Here is a 27,680-nt window from a genome sequence, read left to right as displayed (position 1 = left end):
CTTTTTATATTCTTGTTTTCTCCTTTTATGTTGTCAATTTAGAAATTTCCTAAAATATTTAAGTAAAAGTACTCCAAATAGTGTTTTCTCTTCACCTGGTCCTTGTAGTATACTTTAAGTTTTAACTCCAATAATTAATTTTCTTTCTTAGGGAGGTATTGGAAAATGCCTTTTGGCTGGATTCTTTGAGCAACAGAGCTATGAAAAATACTCCATCTGCTTGTCCATCTGTCAGTAGTATAGCTGTTTGTGATCGCTGGTAGAACAGACTTGGCTTGAATGAAGTTTCTACATTTTATTTGTAAAAGTCTCAAGAAGAGAAATATATAGCTGAGATTTTCTCGTCCTAAAAAAGTGCACTTATAAGATATTTAATATTTCTGTTTACTTTTTGAGCTTATTCTTTTAATATGCTCTTATTTGCTTCAATAAATATGAATTTTTCGTAACCTTAGTTTTAGAGAATAAATACTCTTTGGGTCACCAAATGTATTTTGATGTGTTTTTTATGCTAACTAATCTTTTATACTTGAGACAAGTTTTGTGAGAGCAAAATGCAATAGCCAGCTGTTTGAGCTAACAAACTTTATTGCCTTAGTTGTTGCTAAAGCATGCATATACACACACATACAGAGACAGAATGAGCATGTTGTTGATTGCCGTCAAGTTGAGCACGACTCATAGTGACCCTATGAATGAAAGGCCTGATGCCATTCTATAACTATCAGTCTTTCTCAGAGTTTATAGAATTTCCAGAAGCATGTTGTTTCGGGAGTGAATGCCACTCCTGCTTCCAAACCTGTCTTAAACTGAGATTTCCTCCAAACACTGTCCATTATGAGTAACCATTAAGCCACTTGACACCCTAATGGCACAGGTTTAGCATCACAGCAACCCCAGATTACCTCAGTACAGCTTATACAGAAGTATAGTAAAAGAACGTGCTATATTAAGAGTAAATTGGTCCTGGAAAATTTACCAGTTTATTTATGTGATGAAGCTTATGAAAGTAACTTCTGCAATATCTCAACCATTTAACTTAATTCATTACCTGCTTTTCTCTTCCTTCCCTTTCCCTCTATTTTGTTCCTGTCTTCCTATTAGGAGGAAACATTGCATGATTCAGTTAGAAGATCAGTAAAGCACTAAGCTTAACTAATGGAGTAAGCACATAATTAAGATTGCATGTATAATACCTCTGCTGTAATTTTAAGTAGTTAAGAGGGGCATAGACTGTTGGGTTTTTAAAAAAATAACTTAGAAAAACCACATGTTTTAATTTTAGGGCGCTGCAGCATCGAGCTGATGTGTCTTGCCTTTGGAAGCTAGTTGGGGATGCTTGCACCAGTCTGCATTCTGTCTCGCCATCTAAAGTGAATGTTAATGTTTTAGGAGTCCTTCTAGGTCAGAAAGAAGGAAAACAAGTATTAAGGAAACATGAGCTCCTTCATCTTGGAGGAAGGTAATTTCTAAACATTGCCAGTTAATTATGTTCAAATTAAATTAGAGCATTCTAACAAAGCATAATACTCACTTTTATATTTCTCTAGGTGTTATGGTCGTGCTTTAAAACTGATGTCTACATCTAATACGTGGTGTGATCTTGGAATTAATTATTATCGCCAAGTACAACATTTAGCCGAAACAGGGAGGAATATGGATGATCTCAAGGAGTTGCTGGAGAAATCTTTACATGTATGGCTTTGAAAATTTTTTAAATAAACATTATTTCAGATATTATAATATTCTTACGTAAAGTACTATCTTACAGGTTTTTTTTTGTTGTTGTAGCTGTTAAGTTGATTCTAATTTATTACAACCCCATGGATGAATGCTGATATTTCAAGAAGTGCAAATTAATACAACTTTGCTTCTTTTTAGTGTCTGAAAAAGGCTGTGAGACTGGACAGTAATAACCACTTATACTGGAATGCACTTGGTGTGGTTGCTTGTTACAGTGGTGAGAACTGAGTATTACCTATTTCAGCCTTTTTTTTTAGATTATTTTCTCAGACAATAAAATCTGTTTCATAAAAATCTTTATTTTTCAGGTATCGGAAACTATGCCCTTGCTCAGCACTGTTTCATTAAGTCAATTCAGTCTGAACAGATTGTGAGTATTTCTATGTCTCTTAATGAGAAAGAACCTCAATTCTTAAAGTGTTACTGATTTTTTTAAGACTTAAGTAGAAAACAGGCCTAATTTTTGAAAATACGATTTTTTAGAATGCTGTTGCATGGACCAACTTGGGAGCGTTATACCTTGCAAATGAAAAGATTGAGGTAAATATGTTGCCTGTTTTGTCATATTGAAAGTAGAAAAAGTTGTCCATTCTCAGCTATTTATGGAGGAATACTTTGTACAGGGTTTTTTTTCTTGTGTACTCTCAGGTGTGGTAGTCAATTGATGGCATTTAATTTATTACATCGATTGTCTCAGTGACTGGCGTAGTGGAGGTAGGTGTGTCAGACAATGAGGTTGGCTCAGGATAGAGCAGGCTTCAGAGCTGTTGTACATAGGGTCACTATAAGTTGCAAGAGACTCAATGGCCAATAACAAAAACAGTAAACGTAAAATTTTTTTTATTTGCTATTCCAGTCAAGAAGTGCCTTGCTTTCTACTATGTTATTGTATTATTTAGGAATTAAAACAAGCCTATAGGAATTATCTTGGAAATTTCCTTTTTTATTTCTCATTGTTTCAGAGTTGGCTCACCTAAGCTGAGGTGAGGATGGGAGGTGTAAAGGAAGGTAGTCAACTTGTACTCTTTTGCTTGAGCAGCTTAAATTTAACATGGGTAGTTTAGGTGTGCCTTTAGTGGGTATTGATCCCTTAAATACCACAATGTAGTTGTTTGTACTTTAACTGTTACACATCAGGAAATTCAACTAAAATAAGTAGACCTCTTATGAACATGAACAGGTCATGTTCAGAAAGTTTTTACAAATCTAAAGATAATAGCACTTCTATTTACTATGTTGTCTTTTAGCCAGTTGAATGTAATCCTTTTTAAATCTAAAGTCTAGCTTTAGATTTTAGTATATTAATTAGAGTTTGAAATAAGTGAAAAATTTAAACAGAGCAACACATGTTACTAAATAAGCTATGAATATGATTTTAAGGTAGCCTGGCACGGTTGCTGCCCACCTTTCCTGCAACACCTATATTATTGAGAAACAGTACAAACCAACAGACAATTATGTTATTCCTTGTAGCAGAAAAAACCAAGTGTTCACATTAATATGTCAAGTGCAGCATCTTTAAAGTTCTTAAAGATTTAAAACTATTGAGTGCAAATTTATGTTGTTCACTATCCTGTTTCTTCCCTTTAGTTTTACTGGATATGAATTCTTAACTTTCCAGTTAAACCCCCAGAAAAGGGCAATAGATGTAGTCTTGTTCAATTACTTTCTTTGAACCTTGGTTAGCAAATAGATGAATGAATGATTTAAAGTTCTGTTTTACCTTTATCTGCTGAGGAACCAGAACTCCGAGTTTAGTAGAGAACTGTTCCGCTGAGACTGTTTTAGGACTAGGTAGTTAAAATACTGTCTTACGATTGATAATTGAGTTGTAACAGTTTTGTAAATGTTTTGGGTACATACATAATGTTGATAAGTCTAATGTTTTTTATTCTCTTATTTCATACTTTTAATACATCCACAATATAGTATTATCCTTACATATGATATCTTCTTGCTTTTTCTTCTTTTAGCAAGCTCATGAAGCTTTCAAAATGGCCCAGTCTCTTGATCCATCTTATTTAATGTGCTGGATTGGACAAGTAAGATATATAAAATAGTCATTAATAAACTGATAAGCTATTAATGTTATTAATAATGATAATTGCTTGTATTCAAGAGCTTATTTTAATACTAGTCAATGCATTAAATCTGTGTATATTATTTCAGTAAAAGCTTTGCCTTGATTTCCTAATACTGCCATAATAAAAATACTGTAAAAGAGTACTTTTTAAAAATATTGTGATTTAAATGGAAGTTTACAAAGAAATTAGTTTTTCATTTACTCATTTATGCAACTTGTTCCCTTTCCCCCATTCAATCTGTAATGCTGTCTTATTCCAGATTGTTAATTGCAATACATATAGTGTCTAATTGTCCATTCATTTCACATATACTTACTTCCCTTCACCTGTTTCAACACAGTGTCATTATCTTTTCATTAAGAGAGTACTTTAAAGACTAGAAATTTATTGTCTTAGAGTTCTGAATTAAAATGCCTCTGAAAACTCTATAGAGGATGAGCTCTAGGTCAGTTCCGACTCAATGATGCTCAACAACTGCAACAGCAACTGAGTTCTGGAAGTTAGAAGTTTGAATTCAGGGCATTGTCAGGGTAACTCTGTCTCTGTCCTAGTGGATGCTTGCAATCCTTGACCATCTTTTGCTGCTTAGAGATACATTTGCCTATGTTACCATGTGACTTTTCCCTCTCATATGTTTATATCTGTTTTCCCTTTTTAAGACAACGTTCAGAAAAGATAAGATATAGTGAAAGCACCTAACAAAAACAACAACAGCTCCAATATGACCACATCAGCATACCAAAAGTGATCTCTATATCTAAACAGGACCATACTCACAAATGTGTTAAGACTTCAACTTATCTGAAATAAACAATTCAACCATTAAAACTTCTTTGTCAGGTCTTTGAGATATTGGTTATAACTGGTCCATAGCAGCATTACAGGATTGAGTACAACTGCCCTTTAGGTTCCAAGGTTGTAAATATTTAGAGAAGCAGTAGACTCCTACATCATTTCCTCCATGGGAAGACTGGTGGGTTTGAGTCACTCACCGCCTGCTTGGCAGCTGAGCATCTAAACACTGTGCCACCAAGGCTCTTGTGCTCTTAAAAACAAACCCAAGACTTCATTTTTAAATGCATATATGCAAAAAGATAAACTTGTTTTCACTTCTCATTATTTTCTGTGGAATCTTCTTGTTTGAGCTAGTACTTTTTAATAAGGATTCCTCTTTGTTCAAGGAAATTTTTATACTGCAAATAGGAGCCAGTATAGTTGATTGCTAACTTTAAGTTCTGTCACCTACTGATTGTTTGACCTTGTATATTGCTTTACTTCTCTGGATTTCAAAGTAGATTTTTTTTTAACCTGAAAAATGAGAGATTAGACTCACTGATCTCTAAGATCTTATCTAGTTGTAAAATGATAATAAAGTTGTAAATTGTTATTAAGTGGCTTCCAGTTGACTACAACTCATAGCAACCCTATGAACAATGGATATGAACCTTGTCCTCTCCTATGCAGTCCGCATCATCTCTGATATACTTGAGCCCATTGTCAATCACTGTTTCAATCAGACTTACTGAAGATCTTCCTCTCTCTGACTCCACCTTTCCAAGCATGATGTCCTTTTCCAAGGACCATCCCCTTCTAACAACCTGCCCAAAGTATGTGAGATGTAGCTTTGGCATACTTGCCTCTGTGGAGCACTCTGGCTACATTTTCTCTAAGACATGTTTGTTTTTTTGGAAGTCCATGAGATATTTAGGACTGTCCTCCAGCACCACAACTCAGAGACATCAATTATTTTTCTGTTATCCTTATTCACTGTCCAACTTCCAGATGCATAACAAGTAATGGAAAAGACCATGACTTTGTTCAGGTACTCCTTAGTCTTTAAACTGACAGCATTGCTCCTTAACACCTTAGAAAATTAAGTGGTAGATTGTTTTAAAAGGAGTCCTGGAAGAGCAGTGCTCAAATGCTTGACTACTAATTTAAATATTGGAAGTTCCGACAGCCTAGCAGCTGCAAGGGAAAAGGACTTGGAAATCTGTTTAGGCTAGAAAATCCTATTAGGCTGTACTACTCTGTCACAGGAAGACTATGAGCCAATAATAGATAACTATTATTCAGGGTAGTAGAATTATCATCTCTGTCAGAAGTTAACTATTTGAATTTTGTTACCTTGAATTGTACCAGTGACTATTGACTCTTAGGTCTAATTCTAACTAGTTTTTAGAGCTAGCTGAAAGAGAAAAGTAAACTCTAGTTTCCACTGAAGAGAAATACAATCTGTATGCTGAGTGAAGTATTCAAGGAGCAGGATTCTATGAAGAAGACGGTGACATCAAGAGCAGAGGACGAATCATCAATAACCTACGTTTTTCAGATGACACATCCTTGCTTGCTGAAAGTGAGAATGACTTGGAACGCTTGCTGCATAAGATCAGTGAAAACAGCTTTCAAGATGGATTGCATATCCACGTCAAGAAGACAAAAATCCTCATCCCTACATTGATAGACATTATGATAGATGGAGAAAAGATTGTAATTGTCAATGACTTCATCTTAACTTGGATTCACAGTCTACACCCTTAGTACCAGCGATCATGAGATCAGAAGGTGTATTGCATTGAGAAAGGCTGCTGTCAGGGACTTCTCCATATTTTTGAGGAGTAACAGTGTCAGGATAGGACAGGGTTCACATCATAGGGTCTCTGTGGGTTATACTGGACTCAGTGGCCCCATTAAATTTTATAGTATCAGGGAGCATTAGCATTATTGTGTTAATCTCTCTTATGACAGTTACTTTGCATAGAGGGTTCAAGAACTTGTATTCTAACTGCTGTCTAGTAATGATACTTTTAAGGCCCTTACTTAGAACAGCACTGCTTTATGTCTGTTGCTCTCTGATTCTTATTGAAATCTTCACTTAAGTTCTTTTTTAATTTGAAATTATTTGAATTCTTAAAAATAATTTATTTCAAAAAGTAACCAGTAGCTTTAATTAAAATGGCAATAGCAAAAGTGAAGCTTAATCTGTTGGTAATACTAGTAATCTGTAATAACTAAAAAACTTGGTTTCTTATATAAGGTGGTGGTGGTTGTTATGTACTGTTGATTGGGACTGACTCATAACTGAGGGTTTTCAGAAGTTGGAAATCCTATGGAAGGAAGTTGCCCATCTTTCTCCCATGGAGCAACAAGTTAATGGACTTGAATCACCTGCCTTGGGGTTGACAGTGTAAAATTCTTCCCCAGAGGCCACCAGAGCTCCCTTATAGGATGTGCTTGAGCTTAAAATGCATTTTGATTTGTGACATTCTTTTTATAAAAGTGCATAAATATTTAAAGCCATTTAAAAAAGAAACGTGTTGAACTTTCTTGCAGACTTAGGAAAACTGGATATGTGGGAATGAGGACATTCTTTTTGAAAGCTTCCAGATGATTTTGAGGTGGTCTTGTAATGAACTTTTCAACTGAAACTCAACTAATTGTCATAAAATTGGAATCAACTCAGAGCTGACTGTCCATTGGGCTACTGAGGCTGTAAATTGCATGAGAGATTATACACCTGTCTCCCAAGGCTATGCCACCAGAGGTCCTTGAAGAGCCTCCATCAGTATGAAAAGATCAGTGGTGGCAAGGATGAGAAAATGTAGCATAACCTCATCAGTCTCTAAGCTCTAATAGTGTGGATTATTTCACCACTACTGCTTGGAGATGAACATGTGGAAGCATTTCACATAGTTGAAAGCCTATTTAGTACTTTCTTAGCCTCAGCTATGGGAGTATAGTAGCCAAGACTGATAAGAGAAATTGCCTTTGCTATAAACAACTGTCTAGTAAACTTTTGGTTCTTCCTAATAGTTTCATTTATTATTGTTTTTCACTTGTAAAACACTTAAAGAAAATGTCTTTTTTTAATTTTATAGGCTCTTATTGCGGAGACAGTTGGAAGTTATGACACAATGGATCTCTTTAGGCACACTACAGAACTCAGTATGCATGTAAGGACTCGAACGTTCTTGTTGAGGATTTACTAATGAATAAAGTGTGATCCTTTTTAAGAAAATGAAGAATTAGGGATATAATATTTCTGTCATAATATGTTTTTACTCTTTATTCTTTCTTAGATACTGTCTTAAACTTTCAAACTTTCTATCAGCTTTAAAGAACTAATGAAATGAAATTAGAATTTATATAATAGTAGAAATGCAGAGAAACTGATGTCTAGGAAAAAATAGATGTCAGATAAAGATTAGACTTGGTTAACATTTTCAGATTACCCACTTATTTTCCAAAGTGTTTTGGAATTCTCTTGTTTGGTTATTAGTTTTGTATGTTTATTGTCCTTTGAGGATGATTCCCAGAAGGGAAAAACTAATGATCAGATCTATTTCCTTCTGCTTGTTTTTATCCCATTTGATTCTTCTACCTATGATTGGAACAAATGATGATTAAATATGTTCTCAACTGTTTTTTTATCATAAGAGACCCTTCATTTAGGACCCTTACCAGTTGACATAAAGATGTCTAAGAGATGATGTTTATGAAATTGAAGTGCATTGTTTCATTCCTTAATTTTTGTTGGTACTTTCTTTTTTACTTTAAATAAATTTTTTTTATTTTCTACTGGTTTATTTACAAAGTTCACATGCATCGTTTTCCACACCAGATATTTCTTATTTCCTTTACCTGCCCCTCCCTCCACCCACCGTTGGTACTTTCTTATACTGAGTCTGCTTTGTTAACGTTGACCTTTTTTTTCCCTTAAGACGGAGGGTGCAATTGGTTATGCATATTGGGTCTGTACAACATTGCAAGATAAAAGCAACAGGGAAACAGAGCTGTACCAGTACAACATTCTCCAGATGAATGCTATTCCAGCAGCACAAGTTGTTTTGAGTAAATACATAGGTAAGGAAAATACATAGGTAGAGCTGAGTAGTCATGGTATTATCATACTTAGTAGCCATGATGAAACCTTGGGCATTTTACCAAGTTGAATTTTAGCTTTCCCATTTATAATTGACAGGGGAAAGTATATATTGCTTAGAATTTAGATGGTTTAGGCAAAATGCAATACACAGTGTGTGGCATATCCCTAATGTACAGTGTCTGGCGGATGCTTAAGAAATGCAGTTTGATTAAAATTTTACTTATCCTTTGACAAAATTTAATAAGCTTCTTGTTGTTGTTGTTAAGTGCCATTGAGTTGTAGGCAACTCATAGCGACCCTGTGAACGAAAAGTCCTCAACACTTGTGTGACTTTCATCCTTTCTCCGGGTTCATAGGGTTTCCCGAGGCAAGCTATTATGGAAGTGGATGACACTCCTGTTTCCAAGCTTGTTTGAATTGGGGAGCTCCACCAAACACTGTCCACCATGGGTTACCGTTATCGCATTTGACACATCAGTGTCACAATGTTCAGCTTCACAGCAACCGCAAGTTACTTTTGTACAGCAAGTGGACTCACCAGGGCTATATGACCTAGAAGAATGTTTGACCAAAAACAATTAAAAACAGGCCTGAGGGCCACAGATTAAAGTTACCCACCTTTGACTTGGTAGCATCACTCTCTGTTCACTAGGCCAACCAAGTATCAGATTAGAAACAAAGAATATAAACGGTAATGATAGTAGTGAGTGTTATTAGTCAAATAGTTTGAAGACTTAGAGAAACTGAAAACCAAGGAAAAGACCCCATTTTAGGTACTGAAGAATTGTAATACCTTGCATGCAGTTAGCCTGAGGTACTTTTATAGAAGGAAATTAGTTTGTGTGTGTCAGGGCATTGCCATTTTAGGCAGTATGCCACAATGAATAACCCTCATGAATACCTAGAACCACTGAGAAAATGTGTAGTCAGAAATGTTACCGATAGATTTCTTAACAGGTTAGGTAGCATTTGTGGAGGATTTACTCTGAAATAAATCTTTAGCTTTCTGGAAAGTTCGGATACCTAAAACAACAAAACATCCCTAATAGTTTTGTTAGCCAGGTCTGTAATTCTATAGTAGAGTCACTTTATATACTTACTTATTAAATTAAACTGTATGTGTTAGAAGAAGAAAATTTGGGTGAGATGAGATAGAATGTTAACAGTTACTACTTTGTTCTGTTGATGGTGTTTTTTGCCTTAGAGTGAACTAATTTTCTGCGTGCTTCTTGTTATGTGTTGATTTTAAGGAATTTTTGAAGCATACTTTTGCTATATGATTTTTATTTCATGTGTTGATGTTAGAACTAGATTATCACTTAAGATGTTGGTATGCTATACTTTATTCATTTAAGGCATTTAACAACTTCTCAGAGTACTACTTTAAACTAGATGAAATATATTCTGTTTATTGTACCTTAGAAAAGCCATCATATGTTTTGATATTAAAACTACTACATTGAAAGGACCCATATAATCTTTTATTCCTAGAATCTTTTAAAAGAACATGTAGGGATTGTAATAGAACTATCAAATTGCTTCTAAATTTAATCCCAAGAAGGCATATGTAGTTAGCCAAGGAACTGAATTTCCATATACTTCTCATGACTGGTTTAATATGAGAAATAACTGAAAATTATTATATAGTTATAAATAAAAATATTTAAAAGTTAAATAAATGCTTCAATAATTTAAAGGTTGTAAAATGGTGACTGGCAAGTTGTATTTAAAATAAAATCAGACTACTGTTCTGAACAATGCCAGAGGCTTTAAGGAGTAGTCTGGAATTAGTATTAAAATCTTGAAAAGTTTTTAATAAAAGTAACAAATTATGAATACAGCTAGTGTGAACAGGCAAATGAAATGTATTTCTTGACTTTCAGAAAGAATTCAGGATTACGCTCCTGCTTTCACGATGCTGGGTTACTTAAATGAGCATCTGCACCTCAAACAGGAAGCAGCAGATGCATACCAAAGGTAACCTCCCTGGACAGGAAATAGTCCTTATTTATCAATTAGCGTTTGTTAGTTTGTCTGGTTTTTAAGACTAAATAAATATCCCGATTCCCTTTCTTGCTCTTTCACTCTGTATTATTACATCACAAATAGGGAAAAGATGGATTCTCAGGTTTTCAGCTCTTGGTTTCTGTTGTCTAACCTAAAAGGAAGGCACCTCTGGTGGCTGAGTGGTAAGAATCTGTACCACAATCCCAAAGCCACATGGTTCAAATCCACTAGCTGTTGTGAGGGAGAAGGATGGACAGTTTCTTCCCTTACAGCATACTGCCCCTGGAAACCCACTGTAGGGTCAGATATGAATCACGGCACATAACAACAATAACCTAAAAGGAAAGAAGCCCTGGTGATGCAGTGGATAAAGAGTAATTTGAACCTACCGGCTGCTTCATAGGAGAAAAGTGTGGCAGTCTGCATCGGTAAAGATTTAAAGCTTTAGAAACTCTAAGAGGCAGTTCTACTCTGTCTTGTAGAGTCCCTCAGAGTTGGGACTGACTCCATGCAAAGGGAAGAGGGAGTTGTTTTGTTTTCCTAACATGAAAGGAGGGAAAGAAGTAAGGAAGGATAAAGCAAAACCAGAAACTTTGGGATGTTGTGTTAGAAAAATCTAGCCCATTAGAAGTTCTTTAAACATGTGTGTTTAATCAAAGGATAAATGAGAAGTTTATGACTTTATCATTTTAATATTTATTGCATGGTTATTCATTCAGCAGATACTTTTTGAACCACTGTGTCCCTAGCACTGATAATTTTTTAAGGAATTAGACATAAGAAGACACTGTTCTCATGGAACCAGCATTCTGATATGGAGGGGAGAAACTTAGTAATAAAATAATCACGTGCAATGGTAATAATATCTTGAGTTCTGATGGCCTAATGGATAAGGAGTTGCATTGCCAACCCAAAGGTATGCAATTCGAATCCACTAGCTGCTCTGAGGGAAAAAGAAGGGCAAGCTTTTCCCAAGCATTTACAGCCTCTGGAAACCTACTGGAGGGTCAGCTATGAGTTGGTTCTGACTCAACAGCAAATGACTGAGTAAATGAATGATAATATTTGCTAAGAAAGAGAGTCATTAGGGCACAGGGACAGAGTGCAGGGGCAGGAAATTACGTTTTAGATACATTTTAAGAAAAGGCTTTACTAAAGAGTTAGCTGAACTTTGGCCTGTATGAAGGGAAGCAATAAAGGAAAAGCAAGAGCAAGTACGCATGAACAGGAGTGGGCTTGGCGTGTTTGATAAACAATACAGCCAGTGTGCTAGCATGAAGAAGATCAGTACAGAGTGCTAAGAAATGAAATAAACATCAGGCTATTTTCTGTACAATATTAATTGACGGGTTAATAAGAGGAGGATACGTATTGGTCTCCTGAGTAACTATTTGATGAAAATGATTGCTTAATGAGACACATTAATGCCCTAAATCGAAGTGAATAAATATTTTAAAGAAGCTTTGTCTGGTAAGTAACTAAGATACCGTACAAGTGCATTGTCATCTCTCTTCTGGGCCTATCTGCAGTTCAAAGTAATAATCACTAGGTGGTACTAGAGTCTGCATGATCAAGAGGTTATTTTTGTCAGGTGTGTAATGGAGAATGATGTATTAGAAACCACAGTTTTATTTCTTTGTGGCAATAAATGTACCAGTACATATATTGTATACATCTGGTAGAATGCAAGAATGAATGCACAATTTAATCAGAAACTGGACTGCTTTAGGGTGCTTGCCACTTTGTTGGATGTGTTATACTTGTAGATACCCTTGGTGAAACATTAGTGATGACTTTGGCTTAAAATGACAGCTCTGCAGTTACTTGGATATGTACCAGCCTTTTACTGCTGTTGTTTTTCTTATTTAAACATATTGAAACTTGCAACCACCAGTTCTATATATCTAACCACAAGACTCTTTAATCTTTAAAGCATTGTCTTTTGAACTTCTTAGCAAGTTTTTATTTCTCATTTTAACATCAAGGGGATAAAAATCCTTTCTCCTTAATTTTCTTAATGATTAAGTGCTTGGCTCTTAACCTAAAGGTTGGTGATTCAGATCTGGGATCACTCTCAAATCTAGAAAATCCCTTGAGGCATTCTTACCCTGTCACATAGAATCTGTAAATGAGTTGAAATAGGCTTAACAGCACCAAACAGTAATGTTCTTAAAAAAGAAAAATCCAAAAATTTTGCTAAATATTGTGCTGTTTCTTGTTGTGAAGACATTTTCTAATTTGACCAAGGAAACAGCATGAGAAGGAAATATAGACTGTCACAACCAAACCCCTTGTCGTTATGTCAGTATGTATTCATAATGACTCCATAGGACATACTGACCAAATAGACCCTGTAGGGCAGCGAGAACTGCCCCATAGGAGTGCTTTTTTGTTTGTTTGCTTGTTTCTGTTATTGTCGTTGTGTGCTGTTAAGTCAGATCTGACTGCCACAGGAGGAGACTACCCATCCTTCTCCAACAGAGCATCTGGTGGTTTCAAACCACGAGCCTTCAGAATTGCAGCGCAGCTTTTTGCCACTAGGCCACCAGAGCTCCCTTCCCATAGGGTTTTGAATCTTTATGGAAGCAGACTGCTTTATGAAGCAGCTGGTTGATTCCAAGTGATCTTTTTGGTAGGCAGTAGAGACTTTAAACACAGAACCAGTAGGGGCTCTTCATATCTTCATGTTCACTCAGACTCACTGCTGCCAAATCAGAAACTAATTTGACTTGTAACTGACCCCCTGGTAGGTTTCTGGGTCTATAAATTGCACAAGAGAAGATTACCCATGTTTTCCCTCAAACCCATTAGTGAATTTGAACCATCAGACAGGTACTTTCTTTGGGTTAATGGGACGATTCTCAGTGATATTTCACCAGAACTCATTGATCTTCATGTTAGCATATATTTATTCTAATATGTCACCAGAACTGTATTTATTCTAAGTCTCTTAGGACTCTCGATGACTCTTGCTTCTCTGAACTTCATATATCATTTAAGTAATTTTGTATAGCTAACAAGCAGATATACCAGAAAACATTCTGATTTGTGACTCAAACTATTAACAGATATTTTCAAGAGAATTTTCCACATACTTCAAATTTATTAAAACTTAATATGACAACACAAAAAATTTCTTAGATAAATATGTTGAGTATTTGGAGCTCAAATATAATAAATTATTTTATTTTCTTTTTCCTGATATTCTAAAATATCTAAATATATTTGGGTGCTTTTGGTACCAGTGTAATACAGACTGTTACAACAAGCATTAAAGAGTTGCTAGAATTAAGTGAGTTGGTTCCAAATTGATGGAAATGAGTGAGTAAGATTAAGTGAAAGAGAAAAAAATAAAACTATAGAGTCAGTTAAAGAAGAAAGGTAAAAGATTATTATTGCACATAGATAATTTAAAATCCTTTGTCCTTTTTAAAGGGCAATTTTGTTGTTACAGAATACAGAAGATCAAGATACTTACCATGTTACAGTAAGAAATTATGGCAGATTGCTGTGGTAAGCATATTTTCCCCCTATGAATTCTGTGAATCCTTTGGATTTTTCTGGTGAAAGCAGTGGGGCTGATGAGGTGATAAACAGTTTTCCAGATTTGTGGAACATGTATAGATAAAGAAGAGGATGATATTTCTTTGGGACATGTAATTTACACACTGCCACACAGTGCTATCAATTTCCTGTAATCTCTAACAATGGCCTTCCACAATATAAGGGACTTATGGTTTATACTAAATTTAGAATGGATGGTTTGTAGACTGGATAAGAGACTTTGAAAGAGAGGCAGTGGCTGTGTCTGATGGTGGAAACCTGGTTGACTGGAAGAATTATATTGATTCTGTTTTGCTGTATATTCTTAAAGTGTAAATTGATTTTCAGGAGCTTTGATATTGTATGCAAACATTTGTACATTTTGTGATAGAGAGAGAATGACAGATTTTCTTAGATTATCAAAGATAGTGGACTCTTCCTCCTGCCCAAAATATTAGAAACTATTTGTTTTAGAATGTAGAACTAGAAAATAGAAGCATGATTTGTAGGAGTAAGATTTTCAACTCATATTAAGGACGGGTTGCTAAAATTGAGAGTGACTATAAAATTGAATGATTCCATATGAAATGTTATTAGAACTACAGTTTAATGTTTCTGGATTAGTTTTTAGATTTTTAAGCTCTATATAGTAGAGTTGTAAATTATTTTCTGTTGTAACCATATAACTGAATCACATCCACAGACAGGAAAATTTTACCATCTCAACTGTCTTTCATTCTTGATCTTTTAAACCATTCTGTTTAGGATTTGATAGGGTTTTATCAGTTCCCAAAAAATTTTTTAAACTGAGGTTAAATACAAAATACTGTATGGAACAAAATTTCTGTTCTCTTTAGTTTAGATATTTCATTTAATATAAATATAATATTTTATAACAAAATAATTATCTTCCACTCAAAAAGTTTATTAACTCTATTTTTTGTAAGGAGTATGACCATTAAGTCAGAACTAATCATGGAGTATAAGATAGGAGCATAGAAGTATAGAGCATAACTTCGTAAATGCTTGCATTGAAATTTAATATAATTTAAAAGTATTATCACTTTAATTCAGGCATTTTTTCCAAAGATAAATTTATTCTTTTCTTTACAAAACTAATCACATCTTTGAAGATGATATTCATTTGTAAACACCACTTTTAGTATAAATGTATGTATCCTTTTGATTGGAAAACCAAGAGAGAAGAACACACTTAGCATTTCTCAACATGAAGAAAGTATTCAAGTTTCAATATTGAAGGAGTCTATGGGTAAAATACTTGGAACAGTGGAGGGACCACACAGCAGAAGGAGACTTTGGATAAGATGGTTAGGCACAGGAACTGGAGTAATGAGGATTTGTTTCTTGGAGGCAGTGAAACTGGCTCAAAATAGTTCAGAGCTATTGTGCATAGAGTCACTATGAGTTGGAATCAACTCTGCTTAACAACGGAGGTAAAATATTGAGTGATACAGGAAACATCAAAAGAAAAGAAGACAGAGGAAATATACAGAGTCACTGTATCAAAAGAAATTGTTCAACATTGAAACCTTTTCAGGAGTGGGATGTCAGTACCGTTGAAAATTGACTTTTCTAGCCATTGTGGTGTTCTCCAGCTGTCTTAACTGTGGACACATGTCTTGCAAATCATCAACAGCTGTGGAGCCAGTATAAGAAAGCACTTTCCACACTGAGAAATGATGGTGGTGGGGAGATTGTGAAGAGACCGTGGTGAGGTGTAACCATAGGAACCCTGGAGATAAAGGCCACAGTTAAAGGTTTTGCTTCCTGGATGATTAAAGGAAAAGCTGATGTCAGGTTGATTTTGCCTGAAAGTTGAGAAAACCTAGAAAGAAGTTTATTTGTGATTTATTTGCTATGCAGATGACACACCCTTGCTTGCTGAACGTGAAGAGGACTTAAAAGCACTTGGTGCAGAAATTTAAACACTGCAGCCTTCAATATGAGTTGCATCTCAACATCTAGAAAACAAAAGTCCTCACCACTGGACCAGTAGGTCATGAGTGGAGAAAGGATTGAGACTGTCAGTGACTTCATATTTTTGGTACTACTTTTCAGGAGATCAGGACATGCATTGTGCAAGGAAAGTCTGTAGTCAGGGACCTCTCCAAATTTTTGAGGAGTACTGATATCAATTTGAGGACTGAGGTGCTCCTGATTCAGGAAGATTTTTCAATCTTCAGAAAGTTTGTTCAATCACTTGTTATGCTTCTGAAACCTGGACAGTGACTCAGGATAACAGAAGAATTGATGCCTTTAACTGTGATGTGGGAGAAGAGTGCCAAAGATCCCTTGGACTGTGAAAAAAACAAATAGATCTGTCTTGGAGAATGTGCAGCCAAAGTGCTCATTGGAGGCAAAGGTGAAGAAGATTCATCTCACATACTTTGAGCATGTTGCTAGGAGAGGTTATTCCTTGCAGAAGGACATCATAGTTGCAAAGATGGAGGGGCAGCAGGAGAGAGGAAGACTCTCATCCAAGTGGGTAGGTGCAGTGACTGCAGCCATGGCCTTGATTGTGTCAGAGATTGTGAGGAGGGCACCGGATAGGACATTTTTCAGATCAGTTTTTCATAGGGTCCCTATGAGTATACATGATTCGTTGGCACCTAAAGACAACATCATCAACTATGTACAGGCATTCAACCATGTGAATCATAACAAATCATGGTTATCGTTGTGTAGAATGAGAATGCCAGAACACTTGCTTATGCTTAAGTAAAATCAGTAAAAATGTGCATCCAGGTTGTATCCCTTCGCTGTGATTATTCAAACTGCTGAACAGGTAATGCAGGAAACTAGGCTGTATGTGGAGGAATACAGCATCAAGATTGGAGGAAGAACCTAACAACCTGTTGTGTACGGGTGACACAGTCTTGCTTGTTTTAATTGAAGAGGACTTGAAGCACTTAGTAAGGTAGACCAAAGACTATGGCCTTCATTTATGGATAATACCTCAACATTAGGGATAAACCCCAGACATTCTCATAACTGGTCCTTTAAGCAACATCATAATAAATAGAAGAAAGAGAAGTTTTTAATGATTTTATTTTGCTTGGACCCACGATCAATACCTAAGGAAGCATCAATCAGGAAGTCAAATGACATAACACATTGAGCAAATCTGCTGCAAAAGACCTTTTTCAAATGTTGAAAAGCAAAGATATCAATTTGAGAACTAAAGTGCACTTGTTCCAAGCCAGGCTATTTTCATTTTTCTTCTCTGAATGTTAAAGTTGGACAATGAATAAGAAACACTTCATGCCTTTGAGTTATGATATTGACAAATAGTTTTCACTATTGTCATGGACAGCCAAAAGAACAAACAGATCATCTTGGAAGAAGCACAGCCAGAATGTCCCCTCAAAAGTGATAGTGAGACATTGTCTCATTTACTTTGTCTATTTTATCCAGAGAGATTGGTCCCAGGAGAAAAATATTACATTTGGTACGGAAGGGTCTCTCAAAAAGAGGAAGACTTGCACAACCAGGAGTGGATAATATTGATGAATGAGACCTTCTAAAGATTAACTCCCGGTGTGCATCAAAACCTTTTTTACAATAGGGTGAAAAGAAAACCTACTGACTGGGTTAAAACATTTGGCAATACCATCTCATAACAAAAGTTTACAGAATGCTAAAGGGCCTCTACAAGATAAAGACTTATAACCTAGTTATGAAATGGACAAAAGACAGTGAAAGACTTCACACAAGAAGACATTTGGACGGCCAACAGACACATGAAGAAATGCTCAAAATCACTGGCAAGAAGAAAGATGCAAATCAAAACCACAACGAGATACCATATCACCCCAGTAGCAGTAGCAACGTTTAACAGGACAGCAAGTAATAAATGTTGGAGAGGACCGGAAGAGATTGGAACTCTCATATACTGTTGGGTTTGTAAAATGGTACAAACATTCTGGTAGGCAATTTGACATTTCCTCAGAAAGCTGCACATAGAAATTCCGTATGACGCAGCTATTCGACTACTATGAATACACCCCAAGGAAATTACAACTGAGACACAAACCAAGATTTGAACACCAGTAATTGTTATTCACAATTGCAAGAACATAGAAATAGCCCAAATGTCCAACTATAACTGAATAGATTGAGAAATTGTGGTATATTCACATAATGAAATACTATGCAGCACTCAAAAGCAATGATTTTTTAAAAAATACTATGCGAGACTGGAGAGCATTATGCCGCGTGAACTAACTCAGTCTTATAAGGACAAACACTGCATAAGACCATTATTGTAAAAATAGAAAGATAACTAGTAAAACATTTATGGGAGTCCAACAGGGAAAGGGTGGGAGCAAAGAGTGGGAGTGGACAGGGGAAAAAAAATCACAGGGTCACACAATTTAGTTGGTGGAGGAAGCAGGTTAAGGAAATGGGAATGGCCTAGCAGGGACCTGAAAAGATAGAGTAATGGTTATTAACTAGTAAAGATAGTTCAATGGTGATTAATTTTATAAAACACAAGGCATGAGAATGATTGTATGAAGCACAATGTGTAAGGATTGTGTATGCAAACCCATATAACATTAAGAATTAAAAAAGAGGAAGACCTTAAAGAAGATTGACAAAACTGTTGCAACAGTAAATTCAAATATAGCCAATATTATGAGAATAATGCTGGAATAGTCTTTTGTTCTGGTTTACATTGGACCACTATGATTTGGAGCTGACTGTGCACTTAAGAAGTTATTTTTGTATGTAGTTTGGAGGAAACACACCCCTCTAAAACATTCTATTTGTAATAAATGATATGATTTCTATTTTAAGGTTTTTTTTTTAATCATTTCAACACAAATAGCTCATTTTTTACCAAATGGCAAGATAAAAAAGTGACTGAAAGAATGTTTGCATATTAATACCTATATATTTTAGTGATACAAATGAGAATTCATTTTTATATTAAAAGTATGTTCCATTTTGCTTCTTAGTTCTATTGGTGAATATGATAAAGCTATCCAGGCTTTTAAATCAACACCTCTTGAAGAATTGGAAGACATCACAGGCCTTGCATTAGCTTTATTTATGAAAGGTCTATATAAAGAGAGCAGCAAAGGTACGTATGTTCCTTAAAACTAAAGGGCACTCTTTACTCCTTGAGAACTGGGTAGAAATTTTCAGTATGACCTTATAGACAGAAGCCTCCAAAATGTAAATGGGTCGTAGTAGTCATTACGCATTACATGTTATTAAGAGGGAGGAATGACCTCGTAGTATATCACTGACTGTGATGAATGGTCCTTATGTTATAAGCTGAGTGTCACCTTCACTTTACAGAAGAGGAACCTGAGGCTCAAGAGCATTTATGATAAATAGCTGAATTAACAAATCAAAGCAGCTTTTCATTGTCCCACACAGATTCAATGTAACTTTCTGTTAAATGGGTACTTCAAGGATTCTTAGGAATGGCTGATTTTGTTTTACCTGGAAGTGCTGAGTGTATGTCCACAAAAATAAGTCTTGTTTATTCTAACTCCTCACAATGAGTAGTGGGATTGCTGGTCTGTATATGGCAATTTTGGTGACATCTCAAAGGCCTCAGTGGTATTCTTCTGACCTATGCTGGCTTTTAAAGATAGTGACTCAGATACTTTGAGAAGTTCTGGAACACCACAACATGATTCTCATAATATCCCCAGAAACACCTTGTAACAGCTAAACTGAGTTTCTTTGAATCCACATTCCATCTCCTTGTACACAGGTGACAGTTAAAATATAATTTCAGTTAGATCTTTTCGAGAGATAGGATCAGAAAAGAAATCTCACAAAAGTTTGTCAATCAAGGTTGGTTTTATATTATTTTGCTTTTGTTTCCAATTGTTTATAACAGCTTATGAAAAAGCCTTATCTGTAGTTGAATCAGAGCAAGACAAAGCTCATATCTTGACAGCTCTGGCAATAACAGAATATAAACAAGGAAAAATGGATGTAGCCAAGACATTGCTCTTTAAGTGGTATGTATAGTTGATATTAAAATTTGATGCAGTGTAAGTAACATTCTTATAATTTTAAGAACCTTTTGTTGAGAAAAAGGATTGTGTCTATCTGGTTCTGAACTGATGATAGTTGGGGCTAGAGATCATGATTTATTCTAAACCCTGAGTTCAGCCAGTCTTTCAGAATCTTAATTTTCTTACATGCTATGTATACATTTTTTATGGTAGTACAGTAGTTAAATGCTTGACTGCTAACTGAAAGTTTGACAGTTCAGACTTACCACCTGCTCCATAAGTGAATGATGTGTTGTCTGCTTCTATAAAGATTGCAGCCTTGGAAATCCTATGGGACAACTCAACTCTGTGCCATAGGTTGCAGTGTGTAGTGCGTTGGTGGGTATTCTGATTTTTTTAAGAGTAATTTGTCACCTGATCGAATAAGATTTTGTACATTTGTCAATATTAGATAGCTCTTTGTTTCGTCTTTTTGAGCCAGCGTAAAAATTGCAATTCAGTCAATCAGTATTGTATTTATATTATACTGTGCGTTTTCCTTATTTTGGGGTACCAATTTAAAATAAGGTTATTTGCATTGATACATCTGACTATGTCTAATCAATATCCTTTCATGTTTGAACTCCTACATCTATTTATCTTTTGCAGAGAGAGTTATTAGGTATACTTTAAAGTAAATTTCTTTATTACAGAACTGTCTGTGAAAATTCATGATTTTATACTTATGTGAAAATTAAAACACTTTGTTTCTTTTTCTAAAGCATAGTAAAAAGGCATACTGGTAAACTATATTTGGTATATTTTAATGTAAGAAATATTTCTATTAAATTTAAAGAAATTTTCTTTGAAAGTTCTTTCATTTTACTATAGTAAAAAAATCCGTAATAATTATTAAAAATATTAAATTTCTGGAGAGTGAACATTTTCTTTTTAAAATGAACAAGGATTTCTAAACATTATTGATTTTATTCATCCTTAAGACTAATCTGATTTCATAGGTGAAGGAGGTTAAGTGAACTCCAGATGCTTACATATAAAATGGAAATTGTCCTTGGATTGTATTTGCTATCTTGGAATATGGTGTTTGTTGTGCCTTCACATTGTGTACAACTCATAGCAACCCTGTGAACAACAGATCTGAACTCAGTCCTGTCCTGTGCCATCCTTATCCTCCTGACACACTTGAGCCCATTGCTACCATCATTGTATCAGTTTATCTAGCTGAGGGTCTTCCCCTTCTTTGCTGAGCCTATACCTTTCCAAGCATGATGTCCATCTCCAAGCAGTAGCCTTTCCTAACAACATTTCCAAAGTATCTGAGAATATGGTTGTTGTTAGGTGTAGTTTACTCAAGTGTGACCCATAGTAATCCTATGAACAGAAGGCCTAAACCCTATCCTATCCTATGCTGTCTTCATCATCTGTGACACATCTGAGCCCATGGTTGCAGTAACTGTGTCAATCTACCTCACTGAGATCTTCATCTTTTTTGCAGACCTTCCACCTTTCCCAGACTGAATATCCCTTTTCAAGAATAGACTCTCCTAGCAACATGTCCAAAGTATGAAGGAAGTTTTGCCATCCTTGCCTTCAAGGAACACTTTGGATGATAATAATATTTTATAAAGAACAAATAATAATATTTGGTGTAATAATACCTGTATTTTTAAAGTTCTAATTTCATTAACATTAAGGAAATACAATAAAACTTTATCAGAATAATAAAATCAGATCTTTCATTGATGAGCATTAGGAGTGGCATCCACTTCCTAAACAACTTGCCTCCGGAAACTCTATGAACTTTGATAAATGTCCATAGTTGTAGAGGGGCTTCAGGCCTTTTGTTCATAGGGTTGTGCTCGACTCAAAGGCAATCAACAGCATTGATGAGCTTAGTTTTTACTTATTATTCATACCTTTTAAAATTCTATTAAAACTAAAATTGTTATCATGATTACTGTAATTTTTTTATTTAGAATTGGAATCCGGTTATGCCTAATGACCAAAAAAGAAAGAAACCTGATTATTATTGCTTTGTAAAGGTTGTTGGTACTTTTAACTGCTTCAGGCAGTCAGGGAAATTGCTATCCTTAGAAGCTGGGAAATTTGCTTTAATTAATCTCTAAAGCTGCACATAATTTATTAATCTTTGAATAAATTCTGTTTTGTACTTAAAATTAAACATGCCTTAATAGTTATAATAAAAATGATTGTCCTCATGACTAATAGACAATTAAAATATATTTCTAGTTCTATCTTAAAGGAACCAACGATAGAAAGCCTTCAAACTCTGTGTGCTCTAGGATTGGCCATGCAAGATGCTACACTGTCCAAAGCAGCACTTAATGAATTACTGAAACACGTCAAACAGAAAGACAGTAATTATCAGCGGTGCCTTCTTACTTCAGCTATTTATGCACTCCAAGGCCACAGTGTGGCAGTACAGAGACAAGCATCCAAAGCTGTTCACAGGTACCTTATAAATGATGTTGTTATCTGACAGTTTTATCTTAAGAATATAAAACAAATGTGTGTTGTGTGTGTGTGGTGGTGGTGTTGTTGTTGCTGCTGTGTGCCAATGAGTCGGAACCAATCCATAACTGACTCTTCAGCGGTTTTCAGAGGCAGTTAATAGCATGGGAGGAGAATGCATATTCTTCTCCGGTAGCTGGTGGATTCAAACCATGTGCCTTTGGGATTGCAGTGCAGCTTCTTGCCACTTGGCCACCCGTTATATACATATATATAAATATATTTCTTTATACAATTACATACACTGTGCCACCAGGGCTTTGGAGTCCTGGTGGTATATTGTGTAATATATATGACTTTTAACTGAAAAGTTGGTGGTTCTAATTTACTTCCCACTCCTTAGGAGATAGATAGACTGTTTCTTCCAATAAAGATTTTCAGCCTTAGAAACTGGAAGATTGTCACAATGAGTTGGAATCAACTTTGACAGTAGAGGGTTTTCAATATAGCCTTTATTTAATATTATTTTTCTTATAATGATTTTTGGTTTTATTGTTTTCAATTCAGTTGATAGAAGTTGGCCCTTATCTAGGCTAAGGACCAAACCTAGCTTTAATATGAAACTATTTCTCAAGTTTTAATATTGGTTGATAATTTTAGGATTTTTTTTATTGCTTAAAAAGACATTAAACATTGCTTAAAGATTCATTAGCTCTTAAAATTTAAAAAATAGAAAGCTGTTCGCACTAGCAACACTGATACTTTATTTTCAACAGTAGAATATTGTGTCAGTAGTTTGTTTTCTTTCATTCTTTTATTGACAATCTTTGCTAGCTGATTATATTTTTTTATAAAATAAAGTTTATTCTTGATTATGTCATTTCTAGAAGTAATTTTTCCTCTAAGCAGTATTAGTTATCCTATAATTTTCATTGTCTTTGTATTTTCTTTAAACATGAATTAAGTTGCGTTAACTTTCCATGTATAATGGCTTTGTAATCATCACATTGCTGCATTTTCATAAGGATTGTTGGTTTATATAACAAAGTTTATCTTCCTATAATTATGACGCTTTCAACCCAACATGGGCAATTAATATGAACTGGCTTTATATGTCTAAAAGACCTTAAATTTAGGTTACTGACTGAAATGTTTGTTATTTATGTTGTTGTTGTTGTGAAACTGGCTCAGGATACGGCAAGGGACAGCGCTATTGTACAATGGGTCGACCATGTGATCTTTGGCATTGTTGTTGTTGTTGTTAGGTGCCGTCGAGTCGTTTGCGACTCATAGCGACCCTATGTTCAACAGCCCTAAACCGTGCTCTATCCTGTACCAATCTCATTGCCTCTGGCACACCCATCGCGAGTACCCCAGTCACTGAATCAATCCACCTCATCGAGGGTCTTCCCCTCCTGCGCTGTCCCTCCACTCTACCCAGCATGATGTCCCTCTCTAAAGACCTGTCTCTCCTTAAAACATGTCCAAAGTATGTCAGACGAAGCCCCAGAATCCTTGCCTCCAAGGAGCAGTCTGGTTTAATCCTCTCTACGATGAATCTGTTTTCTTGGCAGTCCATGGTACATTCAATACTCTTCTCCAGCACCACAGCTCAAAGGCGTCAATTCTCCTTCTGTCCTCCTTAGTCATTGTCCAACTCTCTGATGCATAACAAGTGATTGCAAAAACCATGGCCTGTATCAGGCGCACCTTAGTCTCCAGAGAGACACCGTTGCTCTTAAGTACTTTAGAGAGGTCCCTAACCGCAGACTTTCCCATCACAATACGTTTTTTGATTTCCTGGCTACTGGTGCCAAGAGTGTTGACCGTGGAGCTGAGCAAACTGAAGCTGTGAACAATCTCAATCTCTTCACCATCCATCCTGATGCTACCGATTGGCCAGGGGTGAGATTTTTTTGTTTTCTTGACATTGAGCCTCAGTCCATACTGAAGGCTGCAGTCCTTGACCCTCTTCAGTAAGTGCATGAGGTCCTCCTCAGTTTCAGCGAGCAAGGTTGTGTCATCTGCGTAACGCAGATTGTTGACAGATCATCCACCAATCCTATTTATACTTTTTTTTTTTGGTAAAAGAACTCCCTTCTCTAAACCTGTTACTTTTGATATCTCCTTAGTAACCCAGCTGATCCTGCTCTTTGGTCTTTGTTGTCTCGAGTGGTTGCTCAGCATGCCCAGAGAAAGGCAGAGGTGAGTAAAGTTGTATGTTTTGGCAACAAGTTAAAATAGCTTATGATACCTTGAATTATCATTTTTAAAAATAATGAATTGATATAATGGGTCAGTTGCACTACTTAGCCAGGTTTTCTATTAGTTACTCAGTGGGTAGTACTCTGTGTACTGTTGTTCTAGGTGTTATGGGAGGGAACTCTGGTGGCTTCTTCATGTTACGTGCCTTTGAGTCGCCTCCAACTCATAGAAACCCTGTGTACAACAGCTCTGAAGCCCACCCTGTCCTGAGCCAGTCTCATTGACTCTGACACACTTACCCCGTGACACCAGTTATTGTATCAGTTCATCCCATCCAGGTCTTCCTCTCCTGCACTGTCTCTCCACCCTTCCAAGCATGATGTCCTTCTCCAGGGATTGGTCCCCCCTGGCAATGTGCCCAAAGTATGTGAGACAGAGCTTCAAAATCCTAGCCTCCAAAGAGAAACTTGGATTCACCCTCTCTAAGACAGACTTATTTGTTTTCTTATGGTCCATCGTATATTCAAGACTTCTCCATCACCACAAATCAAAGTCTTGAATCTTCTTCTGTCATCCTTAGTTATTGTCCAGCTCTCTGATTAATAGCAAGTAATTGCAAAGATCAGGCCTGGATCAGGCACACCTAGTCCCTAGACTGACATCATGGCTTCTCAGTACTCTGGAGATGTCCCCAATAGCAGACTGTCCCAGTGCAATTCATCTTTTGATTTCCTGACTGCGGGTGCCAAGAGTGTTGATTGTGGAGCCGAGCGAACTGTAATTGCTGACAACCTCAATCTCTTCTCCATCCATCGTGGTGCTGACAGTTGGCCCAGTGGTAAGAATCTTTGTCTTCTTGATGTTCAGCTTCAATCCATATTGAAGATGACAGTCTTTGTTCTTCTGCAGCAAGCACTGCAGGTCCTTCTCAGCTTCAGCAAGTAAGGTTGTGTCATCTGCATAATGTAGGTTGTTGATGGGACTGCCTCCAATTTCTGATGCCGCATTCCTCCTCATAAAGCCCAGCCTCCCAAATGATCTGTTCTGCATATAAATTGAAAAGTTATGGAGACAAGACACATCCCTAACTCACTCCTTTCCTAATCTTTAACCTTGCTTGTCCTTGTGGCCTTGCTTGTCCTGAAGACTGCTTCCTGGTCTGAGTATAGGTTTCTTATGAGCACAATCAAATGTTTTAGGATTCCCATTCTCCTCAAGGTTAGCCACAATTTGTTGTGATCCACAAAGTCAAATGCCTTTGCATAGTCAATGAAACACAGACATTCCTCTGGTACTTTTTGCTTTCCATCTGACATTGTTGATAAAGTTTAGTGCCACAATCTCTTCTAAACCAAGCTTGTGCTGCTCGCCGTTCTCTTATGATGTACTTTTGCAGTTGTTTTTGGAGAATCTATAGCAGGAATTAGTTTGAATGTGATATTAGTGATATTGTTAGAAAATTTACACACTCTGTTGGGTCTGCAGGCATAGTGATAAGGAATCACACTGCCAACAGAAAGGTATATGGTTCAAATCCACCAGCTACTCAGCGGAAAAAAAATGGGCACTTTCCCCTCTCTTATGTACTGCCTCTGAAAACTAACTGGAAGGTCAGCTATGGGTCAGTTCTAACTTGATGGTACTCAACAAGAACAGATGTTGCGGAAGATACAATGAAGTAGGTGGAACTTTATAATAGATACAGATTGTATTGATACATGACAAGATAAAGCTTATAATGTTACCATGTAATAAATGCTAGCTGATTTTTTTTCCAGCCCCAAGTACAGACTCATTACTGTAGATTCAGAACGAACTTGTAGCTGACCCTCTAGCAGGTTATTAGAAGGTTATAAATCCTGTGGGAGGAGCTTTCCTATCTTTCTCCTGCTGAGCGCTGGTGGGTTCAAACTGCCAGATGTGCCACCTTTACATTAGCTGCTCCCTATGGCTTATGCCAACAGTGAGAATATCCTTGTGGGGTTTTATGTATTTATTTTTCTTGTTGTGTACCATCTAATCGGATCTGACTCCTCTTGGGGTTTTAGATTGTTTATTGTGAGGTTAGTTTGTTAGTTTTCTGTGCAGTTCTCTCCTAATTGAAGCTTTGGACTTGAATTCTACCCCATTAGTTCATAAGCCTTTAAATGGAATATCCAAATTCATTGGACTCTGCTGATGGCAGGGGTGGCCTCCCAAGTCATTGTCCTCTCCAATTCCATATTTTCCTTTTATTTTTGGTCTGGAAAATTCTTAGGATCTAGCCAGTCAGTACTTGTAATGAACTGTTATCATTTTATTTCATTGTGTCTCAATACTGAAATCACCTGACAGTCTTGTGAAAATGCAGATTCTAATTCAGTAGTCTGACATAGAACCTACTCTGCATTTTTTATAGGGAACTAACTTCCAGGGAATATTGATGCTGCTGGTACACAAACCACACTTTAAGCCAGGTTTAAATCCACATTTTTAGTGCTTTTCAGGTAATTCATATACTCCCATCAAGTCAGTTTTTGTGATCCTACATTGAGTGTCTCAGGCTGGAGGAGACTGTCCACCTTTCTCCCATAAAGCTGCTAATGGGTTTAAGTCATTGTCCTTTTAGTGGCAGCAAAATATGCTATGTATATTAAATGATCCAAAAAGTATCAAGAGAAGATGGAAAGAATACACAGAGTCACTGTATCAGAAGGAATTGGCTGACACAGAAGAATTTCATGAAATGACATATGAGCAAGA

General features: G+C 36.2%; 1 protein-coding gene across 1 annotated transcript in view; it reads left to right on the top strand.

Moving 5' to 3' along the window:
* The window catches only part of TTC37 (tetratricopeptide repeat domain 37), a 120,914-nt gene that overhangs the window by 54,466 nt on the left and 38,768 nt on the right, over positions 1-27,680 (top strand). The window contains exons 18-31 of the mRNA XM_006885369.1: positions 1,286-1,462; positions 1,551-1,695; positions 1,882-1,960; positions 2,052-2,113; positions 2,227-2,283; positions 3,717-3,785; positions 7,706-7,780; positions 8,549-8,690; positions 10,596-10,689; positions 14,155-14,232; positions 19,242-19,366; positions 20,141-20,264; positions 22,512-22,733; positions 24,866-24,938. Of these exons, the coding sequence (XP_006885431.1) occupies positions 1,286-1,462; positions 1,551-1,695; positions 1,882-1,960; positions 2,052-2,113; positions 2,227-2,283; positions 3,717-3,785; positions 7,706-7,780; positions 8,549-8,690; positions 10,596-10,689; positions 14,155-14,232; positions 19,242-19,366; positions 20,141-20,264; positions 22,512-22,733; positions 24,866-24,938 (1,522 nt within the window). The remainder of the gene's footprint in view (positions 1-1,285; positions 1,463-1,550; positions 1,696-1,881; positions 1,961-2,051; positions 2,114-2,226; positions 2,284-3,716; positions 3,786-7,705; positions 7,781-8,548; positions 8,691-10,595; positions 10,690-14,154; positions 14,233-19,241; positions 19,367-20,140; positions 20,265-22,511; positions 22,734-24,865; positions 24,939-27,680) is intronic.

This window comes from Elephantulus edwardii, unplaced genomic scaffold (genome assembly GCF_000299155.1).
Source record: "Elephantulus edwardii isolate Elephantulus edwardi_28Jun2011 unplaced genomic scaffold, EleEdw1.0 scaffold00043, whole genome shotgun sequence".
Taxonomy (NCBI): domain Eukaryota; kingdom Metazoa; phylum Chordata; class Mammalia; order Macroscelidea; family Macroscelididae; genus Elephantulus; species Elephantulus edwardii.
Note: the sequence above shows the minus strand (reverse complement) of the source record. Positions and strands in the feature narration are given on the sequence as shown.